This window comes from Eublepharis macularius, chromosome 14, assembly GCF_028583425.1.
Source record: "Eublepharis macularius isolate TG4126 chromosome 14, MPM_Emac_v1.0, whole genome shotgun sequence".
Taxonomy (NCBI): domain Eukaryota; kingdom Metazoa; phylum Chordata; class Lepidosauria; order Squamata; family Eublepharidae; genus Eublepharis; species Eublepharis macularius.
Window position 1 is genome coordinate 31,645,469 of NC_072803.1, and position 19,846 is coordinate 31,665,314.

A 19,846-nucleotide genomic window follows, 5' to 3' on the forward strand; every position below is an offset into this window, starting at 1 on the left:
GTGGGACCCTACCCCTTCCTATGCAGCAGGTAGACAAGTAGGCCAGCTGCCTGACATTCCTTTGGCAGAGCTGGCTTCTGTCAACTCAAGGCAGGCTGAGGGGAAAGAAGGCACTTGAGGATGATGCCAGCTAAGGGGAGCATGGGGTACATCTTTACCTGATAATGCAAGGGAATGTGACCTGAGAGGGAGAAGCTTGCACTCTGGGTGATGCCAATTGACGGAGTTGTTCTCAATAATCGGGTATTGAATCACAATGCTGTTACTGGGTAATGGATGGATATCCCTTTAGGGAAACATGGCCAGGGCTCAATACTGCTGAAGCACCCTGAAGCTTTTTATGTATGTGCTGCTAATCCCATTTTGTCTTCCCAACCACTTGAGTCATGGCTAGGCAGAATGATACTCAAGTGGCCTAGGGCAAGCTGCTAAGCCTCCTGACTGATGTCAATCTGAAACTGTATCTCTCTAGTCAAAGCTCAGTTGCTGGGATTGTAACACCTTGACAGAAATGCTCACATCAATACAGGTAACTACCCATTGTGCTAACAATAACACTGGTTGTATCCCTCCCCACAGATCCTGTTTCCTGGCTGCCTGAATCAGGATGCAATTATAAAAATTACCTCCTATTCTATTTTGTTACAAAGTCATTAACATGAACTTCTCTGGCAGATGCTCCCTAATATCCCCAACCCAGATGCACAGACTCACATTGTGATTCCAAGCCCTATAAAGGATTGCCATTCTCCTCCTCCCTAAAATACTGAAGGAGTTAACTGTGGAAGCTGAATACAAAAAGAAGCTCCTGAAACTCTACGATAAGAGGACATGATGACCAAAGTAAGATTCTTTCATATAAAAGATCTCACCAGCATGGTGACTAGTACTGAATATATTCAGACTAGTGCTGAATATATTTTGTCCTACACTGATCACAAGCCCTGACAGAAACTGTAAATTTGGAAGTTATATTGCCTTATCTTTGCCAATGTACTTTTCTGCTTTCTAAGTCTACAGCCTGGCTTCCAATATTAAACAAACCCTAGCATAAGCTTTTCAACGCATGCACAAGTAAGTGTTTTGTGGTAAGTAGGAAGCAAGGCGCTCAAGCAAGGCGCTCAAGCAAGGCGCTCCATGCGCTCAAGCAAAGCAAAGCTTCTCAATTCCATTTTATCAGTGACATTTGGAGCAGCCCCCGCATGTACTAATCAAAGCCCACCCTGCTTCGTGAAAGATGAATGCCTGCTCAGCAGGGGGGAAATAAATAAAAGAACCTATCATGGCTCTTTCTCCATTGTGGATTTCAAGGGAAAGGGGGTCAAGAAGAATAACATGAAAGGGCTCCATGCTGATGACATACAAAAGATGGCGATTCCAAGCAACTTCCAAGATTGGAAACATTAGTTTTGTTACAGCACAACCCTGTAATAAGTTGGATGGGTTCTCTTGTACCACATCACATAAAATTTTCTGAGTGGCACTTCAAGCATCTCAGTACTATTTTCTCACTCTCCCCCCAGCTCTTTTTTAAACCATCCTCCCTCACATAAATAAAGCAGAGGTGGGAAACATGCAGAGCTCCTCCAGGGCACCTTTGTGAAGCATACAGTTCTTTGAACCCTGAGAATTTCAGCTTTTATTTTAATTTTTTAAAAGAAAAGTTCTAGCTGTCAAAATTAATGTCACCATTGAAATTTTACCTTCAGCAAAATCTGAAGTGAATTTCAGCATTCCTTTTCCAGCAGAAATACTGAGGAATTTCAAAGGAAGGCAAGACTGCTTTGGTGAGAGGATCACAACAGGGGGTGGGGGGTTGATGGTGATTCTGCACATTCCTAGGCTGTCGCAGGATTTTGCCTGAAGCAAAATTCAGAAATGACTTGGGAGGCTTCTCAAGCAAAAAATCAGAAGGAGTTTTGAGGGAAATCCAAACTGCTTTGATAAGGGTAGTGACATTCTTAGGCAAGTTTTGCACATGCTTAAATTGTAGAATTATGCTTTTAAAAGTGCTTGCTACAGTATGTTGGAAGCTAAAATGGTATCTCGCTATTGGCTGGATCCCTTGCTGGCTCTCTGAAGGTAAGAACAAATCCAAATGAACAAAAGGTGAGGACTGTGCCCCATGTCTGGTTGCTGATACCTGAACCAAAAGCTAACTAAAATTGTCTGAGATGATGCCCCCTGCATCAGCTTGCCACTTCTGCACAAAATTGGCTGTAGAAGGGAAGGGATCTTCAAGGATCTCTGGATAACACTTCCTACTATCTTCTGAATAAAGAAATCACCATGGACTGGTAATCCAGTACAGTTTAAAGAAAGCAGCTCATGACCAGGATGAGGTTTCAGCTCATGATTTCTGACTCCTCAATGGTCTATCTGTATGCAACTGAAACATAGTTCAAACTCTAGGTGAGTCATGGGTTCACTGAGGTATTCTCCCCTGCCCCCTGGAGGAGGAACACATCATGGGACCTGCATGAACAAAAATAATATGGAATGGGAGCTGTAATAAGAAGGCTGAGACTGAGCAAGAAAAATGGCTGGATCGTACCCAGTGGCACCTCTTCAACCCCCTGTATCTCCGCCACACTGTCTCTTGAGTTATCACCAGAACAGCCCCTGGCTACATGTTCAGAAACTCAGCCCTTGGTGTGTTATCTTGTCCCTCTTCGGCTCAGAAAGAAAATATTAAACAGAGTGCCTTGCAGCATCTGAAATGCAAACACATTCATTGTGGCTTAAACTTTTTACGGAACAGCCCATGAAAAGATTACACCACAGTAAATGTTAGTCTTTAAGGTGTCTACTTGTTTCTGCTAAGACCTACTTGTTTCTGTTAATAGGCTATATTTCTTTATACTACACAGAAAGCTTTACAATGTCAGGGGACCAGAAAGTTGCTATATTACAATACATCATAAGTATCCTAATAAACTCCCTAATGAATCCTTCCCCAGATTATGTAAGCTCCCTTGTCATGTGACTTCAACAAAACTGCAGTTTTACTTTTATTCCTCCAGAACTGGTCCATTCCGTTAGGCTTTCCAACATTTATTCTTCTACCTTTTGAAAACAAAGGCTGGATGTCAGTAGTTCTGCCATTCCTTATGTTCTCTGAAAACTTTCAAATGTCTCAGAAAACACAATGTTCTGAACTTTACTTTCATTCTTCTGTGCAGTCCCACATGGGACTACGCACGCACAGGCCTGCCAACTGAACAGATTTTACAGCTTTTTTCTCCTCTAGAGGGGGTGCTCTCCGCTCCCAGAGCGCCTGCACGGTGATTTCCTGCTGAAGACAACCATGCTCTGGGGGAGCACGTCCCCCCCTACCCTCAGTTCCTTCTCTGCTGCTGACCAATTAGGATCGCTGGTGACAACTTCTCTTTTCGCGAATCGCTGATCTCCTTCTGTGGAGAGACAGAAGGAGAAAGAGGACAAAGTAACTTGCTCATGGCTGATAAAGCCCTACTTAAAATAAAATGCACAGTGTGCAGAAAATGGTGAGGATAGTCATCAGGAGCCTCTGCTTTGTGAGCTCCATCGCTGTTTTAGTTCCCTTCTGCGGAGAGACAGAAAGAGAATAAGAGCAAAGTCTCTAACTTGCTTACAGATGATAAATCCCTACTAAAACGCATCCAGTGTGCAACAAAAATGACGAGGATCATTGGTTGGAGCCTGTCCTGTATTCAAGAACTCCATCATCACTGTTTCCTTTCCGCGGAGGGATGGAAGGAGAGAGAGAGCAAGGTTTCTGACCTGCTCATGGCTGATAAAGCCCTTCTATACATGCACCCAGTGTGTAATGAAATAAAGAGGACAGACAAACACTTGCTCTGCCTCATTTGCCTGGGGAAGACCACAATGTGAGTTCCTCCAAGGCAGAACCGAACGAGCTACCAGGCTCAAGGCTATAATGTGGGAGCAGGCATGTTGACAATGACCAGTCCAACAGCAAATACCTCTGCACTCATAGAGCATGCTGAACATACAGATCTGACCTCAACACTGAGCTCGGTTCCAACATGGTGGCTTTGGATCTGACAGTCTCCCATTGAACCTGCCGGGTCCCCTCTGAAGGGCTCATCTGAACTGTCTGATAGGGTCCAGCCCTCAACTCTGACAGTTGATTATTTGAGATCCTTGAATTGAGACAAGCAGTGCTCAGTGCCCCAGAACCTCTTAGGTAAGAGGCAGGATCAAAGTCGAAACTCTTCAAGAAAGGGGAGGCTAGTTGTTGATCTTGAAATGCTAGTGGTGGAGGGGACTGAAACCCCTCGAATGCCCCTGCCTCATTCAAATTGTGTTATTTATCTGAAAAGAAAGGCATGATTATACATACCCATTTAGACCTGGCACGTCCAAGGGTTTGAAAAAACTGCTTATCAGGAGTAATGCCATACAGGGGTTCCTTTCTGGGACCCACGAGAGAGGCTTCCAGCACCAGGCACTGATTGGGGGAGATGTGTATCATGGAGTTGACTGGATCCATGTTTTGAGTATCAGGCTCTGGCACGGTCCTGACCTCATTTGATACCCAAATTAGCAAGGAAAAGGAGGCTAAGGTATCCCTTCTGGCTCCTTGCCCGCATAGCGGTTGGGGATAGGGAATTTCTCTTCCCCACAGATGATCTCTGCCTGTATGCAAAGGAACGTCACCTTCCCCATAACTGAAGGGTTTTTGCAAGATGTAGTGACTACCTTGTTTGAAAAACCAGTTCCAGTCCCATTTACCTTAATAAGATTGAGGGACTGTATGAGACAAAGGAATGCATTTATGCTCCCCTTCTATGCATCCTATGCTTTCCTCATGAGCTATGGAGGAAGTACATACAGGGCAAGGACCTTATTCTATACCCACTGACAAGACTATTGATGCACTGGGCAGGAAGCTGTATGCTTCGTTGACTTTAATAGTGAATTACACCACTGTTATGGGAGTCTACCCGATATTCTTCTGGAATAGAAGGGGCTGCTTACAATGAGCACTTACCCAAGAATCTGAAGGTATTTGCTAAAGTTATACAAGAGGAGGCGATCAGACCTCCAAAGTAGCAATTTAACTCTAATCGGAATGTGGCTGATTCCACAAGAGCAATAGCTCTCAGCAGGTGCGCATCAGCAACAGCTCTTAGGAGGTGTGCATGGCTACTGGCTACTGCCTCACTTCTAGAATTCTGGAGTCAGGATGGAGGACCTACCCTTCAAGGGGCAAACTTGTGTCTAAAACCAATGATGACCTTTCACATAAATGGAAGGATCACCAGGCAGCCAGATTATGGCGTTCTTCCCCAACAATTCAGCTTGAGGCCATTTAACAGGCAGCAACAGCATTACAGGGGAAGGCATTATTGATACCAGCATTACCACTTCCTGTTTGGGATCCATGGAGGTCTAACGCAGCTCCACTTGCGGAGCTGACCGGACTGCCGTTTAACCGGCCGGCGGGGTGAAAATAGCCCGCGGCCGACTGCTCTCAGGCGGGGAGCAGGCAAAGAACGCTCAAGACCCTAGGGTGAGCTAGATCTCGGACGAGGGGGGGCTTTACACAACGAGTCTCCCCCCGATCCTTGAGGTCCCACCTTGCGACGGGTCGGCTATAATCTCTGCGGCAGTTTTGGGGCCAATTCGGCTGGCATAAGACCTACATACCCAAGCATCGATTGGGGGAAGAAGCTGAGAGGAGAACTTAAAATCGAAACAGCGATTACAACCCGAGAAAAGTGAAGAGAAGGTAAAGATCATTATCTTCTGAGACGGGACAGATTGATAAAAACAGAGAGGAAAAAAAGTAGATTTTTAAACTGCAACAGACTAGTGAAAAGGAGGGGAAGACTCGGCAGGAATCGAATTTAAAAAGAGACTAAGTTTAAAGAAGTTATTAAAGAAATGGGACTATTGTTTTGAATACCTGTGGCTTTGGAGCTGTGAGAAAAAGACACCATCGCGAGATCTGCTGTGGGAAGACGGGAGACAGGAAGTGCGTAATAACAATAGAGTGGCTGGAGAGAAGCGGCCCTTGCTGGAGGGCAGGAAGTAGGGAATCGCCATTTTTGAAAGGGGAAGGGTCGCGGCTTCAGCGGAAGAGGAAGTAGGCCATCTTGGATTACAAAATCATAGAGAAACCATAGAGAAAAGACGCCCGACATTTTGGACTCTTTAAAACTTAATTTCTATAAGAAGACCGGGACATTTAAAATAGAAAAACGTTAAATTTTACGCCACGGAGTTAAGGAAGAGAGCGGATTCGTGGGAGCGAGCTAAAGCAAGCCCCACGATGTCAAAAAAAGAGTGGCAATCGGCAATAGAAAACCTGGATAAAAACCTGGACAAAAAACTTTTAGATATGATTAAAGAACTTAAGGACACGAAATTGGAGCTGATAAAAGAGGTTAAAGAGGTTACACAGACAGTAAAATCGGAGCTGTCAGAAGTGAAAAAAGGTATGGAAACAATACGAAATGAATTACAAGGAACGCAGCAGAGAGTTAAAACAGTAGAAGACGCGATGGAGAATTTAGCAGACACGCAACAAACAGAGATGAGATTGGTGAAGGGGAGAATGTCAGTTGCAGAAACTAAACATATGGAGAAGCAGCTACGTTTTCGTGGCTTGCCAGAAGTGGAAGGAAAGTCAGCGCAAGAACAGATGACTGAGGTGTTGGCTGAGTACCTGGGAAAGGAGGAGGAGGAAGTTGTGGCTATCCTAGATGTGGCATACCGTGTGAATTCGAGAATAGCAACCCAGAGGAAACTACCAAGAGATGTGATTGTGCAGTTTACAACACGAAATATGAAAGAGAGGATTGTGACAAAACAGTTTCAAGATCCATTGGAGATTGATGGCAAGACGATTATTATAATGAAGGAACTGCCCAGATCAGTGTTACTGGACCGGAAAAAATATAAAGTGCTAATTCAGATTTTGAAGGACATGAAAATCAGGTACAGATGGGAGTTACCGGAAGGAGTGTCCTTTGAGTTTGGAGGGGCCAAAAAACGCATCAGATCTGAGCGAGAGATGGAGCGATTTATTAAGGACAATGAAAAAGACTTACCAACAAGATCATGAGTATGGAGTGTAAAGTATTATCTTGGAATGTAAATGGACTAAACTCACCGAATAAGAGGAAAAATACTTTTCACTGGCTACTAAAACAAAAATGTGATATTGTTTGTTTGCAAGAGACCCATATCAGAAAGCAGGATGTAAAATATTTAAAATCTGGAAAATTGGGCAAAGAATATGTAGCGGCCTCCAACAAGAAAAAAAGAGGAGTGGTGTTGTACATAAAAGAGGAGCTACAGCCAAAATTTGTTATGAGAGATGTGGAAGCTAGATTTGTAGCAGTGGAATGTATTTGGAATTTAAAGAGAGTGTTGGTAGTCGGACTTTATGCACCTAACGGTGCAAAAGAAAGCTTCTTTGAGGATTTAAGGAAGCATTTAGACGATCTTGCATACGACCAGATAATTCTTGCTGGAGACTTCAATGGAGTGACAGACTTGGAACTAGACAAAAAGACTACAACGGCACAAAAGAAAAGAGGACTATTACCAAAGCTTTTTTTTGAGTTGATTCAACAAGAGACTCTTGAAGATGTATGGAGGAGAGAATATCCTAAAAGCAGACAGTTTACCTTTTATTCTGCAAGGCATTCTACATTATCAAGAATTGATATGATCTGGGCCTCAAAAGACTTAGCATTATGGACTAAGGAGGTAGAAATAATGCCTATGGTAGGCTCAGATCACAACCCAATTATGTGGAAATTTGGAAAAAAGAGAAAAAGGAAAGCATGGAGAATAAATGAGGACTTGTTACAGGAAAGAGAGAATATGGAAATACTGAGAAGAGAGACAAAGTTTTTTATACAATACAACGTGAATAAAGAAGTACCAACCAATAAAGTTTGGGATGCTTATAAGGCGGTTGTAAGGGGCATACTAATGGACTTAAATGGTAGAGCAAGAAAGAAGAAAGAGGAGAAAAGACAAGAGATTGAGGAGAAAATAAAAGCCAAAGAAATACAGCTAAAAAAGAGACCAGGGAAAAAGAAGGTATACCAGGAAATTAAAATACTTCAAGAACAGCTAACAGCAATGAGCAATAAAGAATTGGAGTGGAATCTCAAAAGACTGAATCAAAAAGCGTTTGAGGGTGCTAATAAACCTGGGAAGTACCTGGCATGGCAATTGAAGAAGAAAAGGGAAAAGAAGATAATAAATAAAATTTGCGAAGATAACAAAACGTATTTGGAGCAGGCTACCATTAGTAGAGCCTTTTATAAATTTTACGCTAAGCTGTATAATAAAAAAGAAGTAAACAAAGAATCAATAGCGTCATATTTGGAGAAAACCAAACTTCCAGAAATCTCGGAAGCTTGGAGAAATAAGTTGAATAGTGAAGTAACTGACGAGGAAATAAGTAAGGCAATACAATCTGCAAATCTAGGAAAGGCGCCAGGGCCAGATGGACTTACGGCTAAATTCTATAAGACAATGGCTAATGAACTGGCACCATTCCTAAAAGAGGTGATGAATGGGGTTTTAAGGGATCAAAGGATTCCAGAAACTTGGAGTGAAGCGAATATATCATTGATCCCAAAAGAGGGCCAAGACCTGACTAATGTGAAAAATTATAGACCTATATCGCTACTCAACAATGACTACAAAATTTTTGCGAAGATATTGGCGGAGAGATTGAAGGGGTGGCTCTCGGAAGTCATAGAGGAGGAACAAGCAGGCTTTTTGCCAGACAGACAAATAAGAGACAACTTAAGGACAGTGATCAATGCTATTGAATATTATGACAAGCGTTGTGACAAAGAGGTTGGTTTCTTCTTTGTTGACGCTGAAAAAGCGTTTGACAATTTAAACTGGGACTTTATGTTTGCCACTATGGAAAAGCTACAATTGGGAGAAAGATTCATCAGAGCAATTAAGGAAATTTATAGAGACCAGACTGCAGCAATTGTGGTGAATGATGAATTGACCAAGAAATTGACGATAAGTAAAGGAACAAGACAAGGTTGCCCGTTATCTCCATTGTTGTTCATTTTAGTATTGGAGATTCTGATGATACAAATACGTCAAGATGATGAAATTCGTGGAATAAAAATAAAGGACTATTCATACAAGGTCAGAGCATTTGCGGATGACATAATGTTAATTGTAGAGGACCCATTGGAGAACATGCCAAGAGTGATAGATAAGATCAAGGAGTTTGGAGACTTGGCAGGTTTCTTCATTAACAAAAAGAAGTCAAAGATATTATGCAAAAATATGACTAAGCAGAAACAACAATTGTTAATGGAAACAACGGATTGTGAAGTAACAAGTAAAGTGAAATATTTGGGAGTCGAATTAACTGCAAAGAACATAGATCTATTCAAAAACAATTATGAAAAACTATGGACTCAGATAGAGAGAGACTTGATTAAATGGAATAGATTGAATTTGTCATGGTTGGGCAGGATTGCAGCAGTTAAGATGAATGTGTTACCAAGAGTAATGTTTTTGCTACAGACAATACCAATCATCAGAGACTCCAAACAATTTGAAAAATGGCAGAGGAAAATATCAGATTTTGTTTGGGCAGGCAAGAAGCCTCGAGTGAAAGTGAAAGTTTTACAAGATGCAAAGGAAAGAGGCGGAATGCAACTGCCCAATCTGAGACTTTATCATGATGCAATCTGCCTAGTTTGGTTGAAAGAATGGATGACATTAAAGAACAAGAAACTATTAGCCCTAGAGGGATATAAAAAAATATTTGGATGGCACGCATATTTATGGCATGACAAAGTAAAGGTCAACTCGATGTTCCTGCATCACTTTGTTCGGAGAAGTCTATACATAATCTGGAAGAAGTACAGAATTTATCTACAAGAAGGAACCCCTTTGTGGGTGGTTCCATATGAGGTGATAGACCCGAGAGCTGTTGATAATGAACAACAATGTTTAACGTATAAAGAAATAACTAAAACTGAAGCATCCAAACTTAGAATAAAGACACAAGAGGAACTATCACCTAACTACGATTGGTTCCAGTATAGACAGATCAGAGACTTATATAATTCGGACTCTGTAAAGGGAGGTATACGAATAGAGAATTCGGAACTAGAGCAGACCCTTCTTAAAGAAGATAAGAAAAGAATATCCAAGGTATACCAAGTACTGTTGAAGTGGTATACCGAGGATGAGATAGTTAAAACACAAATGGTGAAATGGGCTATAAACTTTAATAAAGAAATAACAATGGAGGCATGGGAATACTTGTGGAAAACTACAATGAAGACAACGACATGTATTAATATCAAAGAGAACATTTATAAAATGATCTATCGTTGGTACATGACACCAAAGAAGATTGCGCTAGGGAATTCGAATACTTCTAATAAATGCTGGAAATGTAAGAAGCATGAGGGCTCCCTCTATCATATGTGGTGGTCGTGTGAGGTAGCCAGGCAGTACTGGGGGGAAATAATAAGAGAAATGAGTGAAATTTTACAATTTCAAATTAATAAGAACCCAGAACTCCTGCTACTGAACTTGGGAATGGAGGGAATTCCAGCCCAACACAGGACGTTGATATTTTATATGACAGCAGCAGCTAGACTTTTGTATGCGCAAAAATGGAAAGTACAAGAAGTGCCATCTATTGAAGATTGGACTTACAAATTGCTGTATATGGCTGAAATGGACAAGATGACAAGAAAATTGAGAGATCTGGACTCAGGGCAGTTCAACACAGACTGGGAGAAGCTGAAACAATACCTGGAGAAGAAATGGGAGGTGGGAGGAAAACTGTGGCAGTTTGAGAACTACTGAAGTATTGAAGTAGAGGGGGGAGACTTTACCGGGGGGAGAAGAGATAAATGTGAATTAATAAGCAGTCAGATTAATAGATTGACATATATATAGATATATATAGGTTAACAAACAGAACATAGAGAAAATAATTAATTATAAGGACTAAATATAAGGAGCGATTAACTAACAATATTTTCTTTTTTTTTCTGACAAGTTTTGTACCAAACTGAATGTCTGAAGATATAGATGGGTCAAATTGATTGACTACGTGAGGAGAGATATATAGAACTATTATAAAAAGATAGAATGAGTAATATATATAGAGAATAAGTCAAATTGTTTGATATAAACGAATGTATGATCTATATGGTTTATGATATATAGAAATACCTGAAATTGAAAAATTGGGATAAATTGTTTATCTAAGATGGAAACAAAGGCTTACAGTTTGGGCATATAATGTTAAAAATAGTTAAGGATGTACTGCTTAGAATAATGGAGAATATATATTTGTTTTAGATAGAGGAAGCTAATAAAAGTAAGGGAAAGGGGACAAAGGGTTGGAAAGCTGTTGGAAGTCAACAAAAAGGGGGGGGGGAAAGGGAGGGGGTTAGAGATGAAAAAATTGGGGAAAATTGAATGTAAATGTGGAAATAATGGATTCTAACCCAATAAAAATTTTTCAAAAAAAAAAAAAGATACCAGCATTACCACCAATATCTTCAAAGTCCGTCTACCTTGACTGATCAGGGGCAATTTCAGAGGCATACAAACTCACATGAGCAGCAGCAAGGGAACCCACCTTCTGATGACAGAGATGTACTGCAGAACTAATTTTATCCAGGATAAGATGCCACAATGGTTGGAAACAGATTCACTGAACACAATTGCAAGTGAGAGTCTATCTCTACTGATGATTAGGCCTTGGAAATAGTTCTTCCAATAGTTATAAAACTGAGTCTGGGAGTTTTGCTCTTGAGTTTTTTTCCTAGTAAGGCAATGTGCTCACCACCACAACTAGTGCTGGAACTGCTAACACTAATTGGAAAGGGCACGGTACAAGGAGTACCATAATCAGAATCTGGACTAGGATTCTATTAAAGAATTTTTCCTTAGTGTTTAAGGAGATGGGGAAGACGACCCATATTAGACTCGAGATTTAAATGAGTCTATCAGGGTGCGCAAGTTTGGGGTGGTAACTCCCCCTGGTTCTACAGTTAACCTTGATCCTGGGTTTACAGCATTGACCCTAGAATGCGTATCTCATTTCTCAATTAAGGAGGATTACAGAAAACTCTGAGATTTCAGTCGGGAGATAAGATTTACTAATATCAGGTTTTATCCTTTGGTTTGGCAACAACTCCCAGTGTATTCACTAAGCATACGACAGGTGTAGGTGACATTTCTTAGAATACAGGGTATTCCATCTATCCTTAGCTGGATGGTGGGCTAACCACTGCAAATTCTAGAGAGGTCCTTCGAACATTTATTAGTTTGAATGTCAGGAAATGCCAATGTTTGGGCCTCATTAACTTTAGTAAGTAGCTCCTGTACCCAGCAAGGGTACAATTCCTAAGGATCGGTTTTTTTAGAGGTTGAGCAATGGAAGTATTTGTATCCTTGGAGAGGGCTGGAAGGATACAGTTATGAGATATTCCTCCTAATGGAGATTTTCAGTCGACATTAGAAGCAGGCACTGTTAGACCAGATGGCACGACTACAGAGGCCACACTGTGGGCAGAAATGCATATGAGATTACTACAACTTTGGTTTTTGTCTTTTGTAACCCAGATTAACCATTAGTCACTGAGCTGGTGGCTTCCACACTCTTATCTTTTTAAAGGAATTGAACTTGGCCTTAGGTCGATGGATACCTCTATCACCTCTGATATTTTCGTTAGAAGACTGGGGGATAGGGACTCGGTTTCGTTTTCTCAGCCATGCCGGACGCTCCTCTCGGCTGGTCCGGGAGGAAACAACCGGGCACCCTGACCGGGCAGCTGATCTGCAAGGATTAGCCCCCAGGACTCCCAGGGAGGGAGCCAGGGTCCGGGACGCTGCGGGAAGAACCCCCCGAAATCAATGCGGGGGGGGAATTGCCCGTTTGTCCCTATGGAGGCCGGCAGACGTGCGCGGCGCCTCGAGTGCCGCCGGGCAACGAGAAACGGCAAATAAAAGAAACAGGCGGAAGCCTGTAAACAAGCGAATCCCTTCTGTTCTATAAGCGTTCGTGAAGGAGAGGTTGATCTGAAGAAGACTCGCTCTTCCCCTTCGGTGAGTTCCAGAATTTTGTTGGCGCCCCCCCCCCCCCAAATGGCAGCAAAGAAGCAAAGTCCCGCTCTCGGTAAGTCAATCTCGGCTACCTTGAAGGGAGAGTCGCTCGAAGAGTTGGTGCGCAGGGCGGTGGTGGAAGCCATAAAACCCTTTGTTGACAAGCTGAACGAAACTGATCAAAGGGTGGGCTTAATTGAAAGCGAAGTGAAAACCATTAAGGAAGTAGCGGGGGGGACAGAGAAGTCTGCTCTGGAAAGTGCGTCACTTGTGAAGGCTACAAAAAAGGAGCTGAAGTTGGTTGAGAACCAGCTGATCGGGCTACAGATGGAACGAACGCAGACAATTTTGCGTCTCCAAAACGTGAAAGAGGAGGAAAATGAGGATCTGTGGGATGTGGTCTCGGAACTATTGGCGATACCCGCGAGGACGACTAAAGAAGAGGTTAAAAGCGCCATTTTGGAGGTCCGTCGGGCTTCTTCAAAATATGCAACAAAGCGACAGTTGCCTCGTGAGATCATTATTGACTTTTCATTTAAAAAGATTCGGGACACCATCCTATATAACTCATACAATGCGGATTTGGACTTTATGGGTTTGAAAGTCAAGATTTTGAAGGACGTTCCATTTCTAGTCCGGAAAAGACATTTTAAGTATAAAAAGTTTGCAGCTCTTCTGAGGGACCATGGAATAAAGTACAAATGGTTATTCCCGGAAGGAATATGGTTTAGATATAAAGATCAGGCCTATAAGATACTATCAGAAGATCAACTAAAGGATTTTGAGGATAAAAACCCGGAATTCTGCTGCACCGAGAACGAAGAAAAGGAGAAGCCGGAGGGGGGGGGAGGAGGAGGAGAGCACCGCAACAGCGGTTGCACAGAGAGAATTGCGTCCGGGACCTAGAAGGGGGAGGAAAGTTTAATCAGAATTTGAAATGCCTATTCTCTGTATGATTAACCACTCCATCATTATCCTATGGAGCTATTTTTGTATTATGACAGTATGAAGGGAAAACATTGAAATGTAGTGTTTAGTGTTTGTAGGTCATCCCCCCCCCCTTTCTTTTTCCATCCCCTTTGTCCCTTCCCTTTCCCCTTTCCTTGTGATAGTCTTGTGTAGTGCTGTGTAGCGTTTTGTAGTTTGAAAAATAAAAATTTATATATATATAAAAAAAAAGAAGACTGGGGGATATATTGCTAGGGCTCTAAAATTATAGCATGTAACTACGGAAGAAAGTAAGCTACACACCTATGTTTGAAACTAAGAGGGTTCAATATGTGCTTCTTCCTTGCAGATAGGCTAGGGAACAAAGTGTACAGATACCCACATATGGTGGGGATTCTCAGAATTAAATCCCTTCACTGAGAAGGAAACAGCACAGCTTCCATGTCCTACATGTTCCAATCCAGTTGGCCAGGACACCAATTTATGTATTTTTGCCTCCTCCACTGATATCGGTGGTGAGGAAAATGCAAGCAGAATGGACCACGTATATTGTAATAGCATCTTTCCTGACCACGGCATCATGATTCCATCAACTGTTGGAGAGGGCCACGGGCAATATCTTCTGCTCCCCTAGGTACTGGATTTCCCTTTCTTATGAAGGAATCAAGTTTCATGCTGTCCCCAGACTGGATCTGACAAGAAGACTAATTTTTATTAGTTGACCTGCCTGATGAGGTAACAGAATTTACTCTCAATGCAAACTTGTCTTACCAGGAAATGGTCTAGGCTTAAAACTGGGGTAGGAGCTACAGGAGTTGATCTTTATACCTGTGCCCTGGCGATCGTATTAGAATACCCTGTGGTTTCCAAAAGGGAAGGTTTATTCAACTCCTCTGTTAGGTTCACATGGCAGCTATTACTGCCTCCTGCCCCACAGCGGACAGGAAACTGTATTTCATATTAGATCCAGAGGAATTAGCTGTGTTAGTCTGTAGCAGCAAAATAGTAAAGAGTCCAGTAGCACCTTTAAGACTAACCAACTTTATTGTAGCATAAGCTTTCGAGAGCCACAACTCTCTTTGTCAGATGCATTCCTATAGGGACATGTCATGTAAATTCCATGTTTGGTCCATTGAAGATCCATACACATACCACTGGATCTCAAGTGACATCAACAGCACTTCTATTACATGAGATATGAAAACTGCAACAGGGTATCTGCAGATGCTGTCGTGAAGCACTATGCCCTGGATATTCATCAAAAGAAGCAGTTTGGCAAGCTTTTTTCCCAGTGAAGAGTCAACCCTCCTCCTGGTAATAGCTTGCTAAACTCCCATGTGGGACTGCATAGCCAACAATGAAAACAGAGTTGCGCTTACTTGTAACTGTTGGAGGTCTTCTGTGCAGGCACACATACCCTCCCTCCTGCCCCGCTATATACTCTTTTCTTCTCACATGGAGAGTCTAGCAGCAAAGGAAAAGCTAAGGGTAAGGGGGGGGGCGCTCCCCCAGAGCGCAGCCGGCTTTGGTGGGAAATCGCTGTGCAGGCACTCTGGGAGGAGAGCACCCCCTCTAGAGGAGAAAAAAGATGTAAAATCTGTCCGGTCGGCAGGCCTGCACGTGCACAGTCTCATGTCTGCCTGCACAGAAGTCCTCAATGAACAACAGTTACAAGTAAGTGCAACTCTGTTTTACTACTCAACTCCATTCTACCCAAAGATCATAGTCCCTTAGGCAGTTGGCAACATTTACTTATAAGACAATTCCTTACCCGTGCCTCTTAGTAGCTGACATGAAGACAGCACACTGGCTCCACTTAACCAATAACTCTACAGAAAGCTATCATTCAGGATAGTTAAGGTTGATCAGTTCTTTCCATTCACTGAGTCCCATTAATGCATGATGCTACTTTGTACTGATTCAACCTCTGGTCTATTGTCAGTATTGTTTACTCTGACTAGTTATGCCTAGCCACTATCTCAGGCAGAGATTTTTCGCATCGCTTGCTACTTAGACTTTTTAACTGGAGATGCTGAGTGGGGACTGAATTTGGGATTTTCTACTTGTAAAGCATATGCTCTACCATTTTCCCAGCACCGCTTTTGTTAGAGAAATGTGTCACAAAAACCAACAAGCTCTAGTAAGTGACATCTCAGATGCAGACCTCTTAGCATATTCCACTGCTCGCTGTTAGGATGAAAACAAATTGAGGAAGAGTGGGAGCACTTTAGAAGCACCCTAATCATATTCCATACCTTTTCATTCCCAAGGATGAGTTCTGGTAAAAAAAAAAGTTTTGCAGGCATGCAACAAATACCAGCTGAGAACAAACAACATCCGACTACCCTCTTCTGTGAATCTCAGCAAGTAACTCCCCCTGTTGTTATTTTTTTTAAATATGAAGTATGAACACACGAAGCTGCCTGACACTGAGTCAGGCCATTGGTCTATCAAGGCCACTATTATTTACTCTGACTGACAGAGGCTCTCCAGAGGTCTTTGACATCATCCACTATCTCATCCCTTTTAACAAGAGGGTGGCAGGGATTGAATCTGGGACCGGCTGCATGTAAAGCAGATACTCTGTCACTGAGCCATAGCCTAGCTATGGCTCACGACCTCATAAATGTTCACATAGATGGTTTGAAAACATGAGCAACATGCAACACAGGACAGGAACAAAATCACTCCTCTGCTCAAGCCAGGACGCTCACCCTCTGTCACGACCTGTACTTTTCCTGTTATTCGCCTTGTATGAGCTAATGGAGGCGGCAAGGAGGACTTTGGAGGAGTTCAGGAGAAAATGCAAAGCTGTTTTTGTCTTTCAGGGCTTTTATTGAGATTTGAGTTATGATGATCAGTGTCACAGGATGTGTGTTTTTGGGGAGCAGTATTATTTTACTAAGCTGATCAATAGCCACCTTAAGTCCATATTCAGGAAAAGACAGGACATGTTTTAAATAAATACAATAAAACTGACGCCTGACGCATCTACATAAACTAGATCTGTCTTACAAAGTACAAAGCTGTGAAAATCATGAGAGCTTCTCCTGAAATAATACATTTGTCTTCACTCTTATAAAAGCAGAAAGTATTTTCTTGGGCTAGTTCAGCCAGCTTGTTGGGAGAAGTCTCACCTCAGGGGGATGGGAATTCTGTGGTACAGAAGTCAATTTTTAAGAGCAGAAACTTGAAGTTCTACAGCTAGAAAACACACTGGAAACTAGATATATAGTAATGAAGGTATTTAATTTTGTATTGCAGTTTCGTTTGGAATGCTTCCCTGCAATACTTTCAGATGTTTTCTTCCTTTCCCTCCCCACGATAGATTGGAAGGAGATGATACAAAAAGTAGTAGAGAAGTAGGTCAAGAGAAAGGGACTCATTGGGATCCTTGGTTAAGATCTGCGCTGAATGAAATACCTGAATTCCCTGGCTACTTGAGCAGGAAATGGCAGTAGTCAGGGAGTTATATTCATTCAGTATAGAATGAAATATCTTAACTCCCTGGCTACTGCCATTTCTTACTCATGCTTCCACATTTTCAGATCATGAAAACCTGTCCATACGATTTTAGACTCAAATCAGAGCCAGCCAGCGCTTTTTAAGATATATTTCAGTGAAACTCTTTGAACTGCCAATTGGTGACAAGGCAGGATGTAATATTATCACCATGTTTCGTCTGAATAAATACATGAACACATTTATTTAGAAATACTGATGAGGCAATGTTTTCTCTATGCCAGCTCCACCCAATTACCCATTTTTCTTAGACTACATTAGCAGAGTTTACAGTCAATCCAGACTGCTTTGATCAGCTTGTAGGACTGAAAGAGCATGGAGCCATTTGGAGAAGTCATAAGCTATATCCAAGCCCAGATTAGTCTGGTGTGATGCATTAGAATTCAAAAATATACCTAGGATGAAGATGCACACAATAAACATGGATTTTGCTTATATATTATATCCTGTATTATGTAAGAAGTGGCCACAAGTTATTCAGATCTGTATGATGTATGATACACAAAAAAACAAACAAAAATATGATCAACATCAGTCTTACATTCTCTGACTTTTAGAAACCAATGTATCAGATTTTCATTCATGGTAGCATGGTAGCATTTGGAATGAGACTAGCAGATCTAAAACCATACTGTCCAACACTAAAATCTAACCACTCTGTTGTCATGATTCTTAATTTACCTAAAGTAAAATTTGTATGTTTTTTTTCTTTTCTCTTAGAGAAAGCATATTGATGGAACCTTTGACATTTAAGAACCATACCATCCTCTCAAAGCAGTACAAGAGGTGGAAGTCCCACAGGTTTAGTCCAGACTTTAACACACTAACCCCCAAAGGCTCAACTGAATTGGCACCTCTATACTGAAGTAGCCTCTGTCCACGTAGTCTCCCAGGAAGAGGTAGCGAGTGTTATTGGGTGATCCTCCAACTTCAAACAACTTCATCAGGTCAAAGAACTGCCCATGAATGTCACCACACACTAGGGGAGGAAGGATAGCAAAAAAAGAAAAGAAAAGAACAAGATTACATGCTAAGAAGAGAAAGGTTGGGAACCAACTGTAAGCATGATTTTACTTCCTCTTAAATTGTTCCAGTATATTCAGTTCCTGCACTCCATATTTCCATGGTACCAAAACACTTCTTTCATTTGGAAGTTCAGGGAATTTTCAAATCCTGAGCAGAAAAAACATGCAACTGGAAATCTTCTGGTTTTGGAAGCTTGAGTTTAAGAGATGGGCCTCAGAAGACAAAAACAATTACAAGAAAGCATGTGCTGACCTGTGATTGGAGCCTCTACTTCAATCATTGTCTTCTCATGCCTCAGAATGGCAGCTCCATCATTGATTATCTTCAGTGCTGCATCCTCTTCCAGGCGCCCTTCTTTTACCAAGTGATTTTTTAGTATTTCCAACCTGGGTTTCCCATCCTCAAAAACTTCCTTCAGGGTTAGCCGTTGTGTGGGTGGGAATGGAACAGCTAGGGAGAAAGAGAAAAAGGAAAAGTTAAAAATTGAGTTAGCTCAGAGTATGATAACCCCACCTGTAATCAGATTTCAGCACTGATTTCTTTAACCTGTGCAGAAAGAAAAAGAGTATCACATTGAAATCTGTTCTGATCTTGGCTGACTTAAAGAAAGATAATATCCAGTATGTCTAAAACTAACATGAAATGTAGTGTGAAGATAATCATGGGCATATAAAACATATAAATCCCTAGGAACAAACTACACATTTTCAGAAAACAGCAACAAAATGTAAAGGAATGGTTTTTCAGAGAGCTGAATATAAGTCTTAAATTATAAATTGAAAATAAATAAATAAAATAAATAGATCAATTTTCAACTTTCTAGGGGCTTGGACAGCCAGAGTAAGGTTAGATGCGTCTTTCCCCTTCTTATACTGTACTTTTCCCTGCACCTGAAAGATTCATCTCAAAGGTACATTCTACTCCCTAACTATACATGATCACTAACAAATTAACTGACCTAAATAGAAAGGCTTTCAGGCCATGAATAACCTGGATGAATTTTAGCAAGCATGTTAATGTTTTTTTTTCTTGACCACCTTCTAGAGAAAAAGCTTTGGTAAACAATCACCTATTAGTCCTCCTCTTGCCCCTTATTTCAACTCTGCAGGGGCGTCAGATAGAATAGATGTCAGTTGCACCATTTGGCTTTCCCATAACCCACCTGTCAATATAATCCTCACCCTGCTCTTCTCTGCCCATACCGTCCCTCCATGTCTAACCCCAAATGTGATGTCAACTTATTCGTCCTGTAACTCCTGCTGAG

The 19,846-nt window shown here is 41.7% G+C and overlaps 1 protein-coding gene across 2 annotated transcripts in view; it reads right to left on the reverse strand.

Moving 5' to 3' along the window:
* PPP3CC (protein phosphatase 3 catalytic subunit gamma) overlaps positions 1–19,846 on the reverse strand; it is an 84,824-nt gene that overhangs the window by 33,431 nt on the left and 31,547 nt on the right. For both annotated transcript variants that reach the window (XM_054997394.1, XM_054997392.1), the window contains exons 2-3: positions 18,835–19,032; positions 18,411–18,535 (exon numbers count right to left, since the gene is read on the reverse strand). In XM_054997394.1, coding sequence (XP_054853369.1) covers positions 18,411–18,535; positions 18,835–19,032 — 323 coding nt within the window. The remainder of the gene's footprint in view (positions 1–18,410; positions 18,536–18,834; positions 19,033–19,846) is intronic.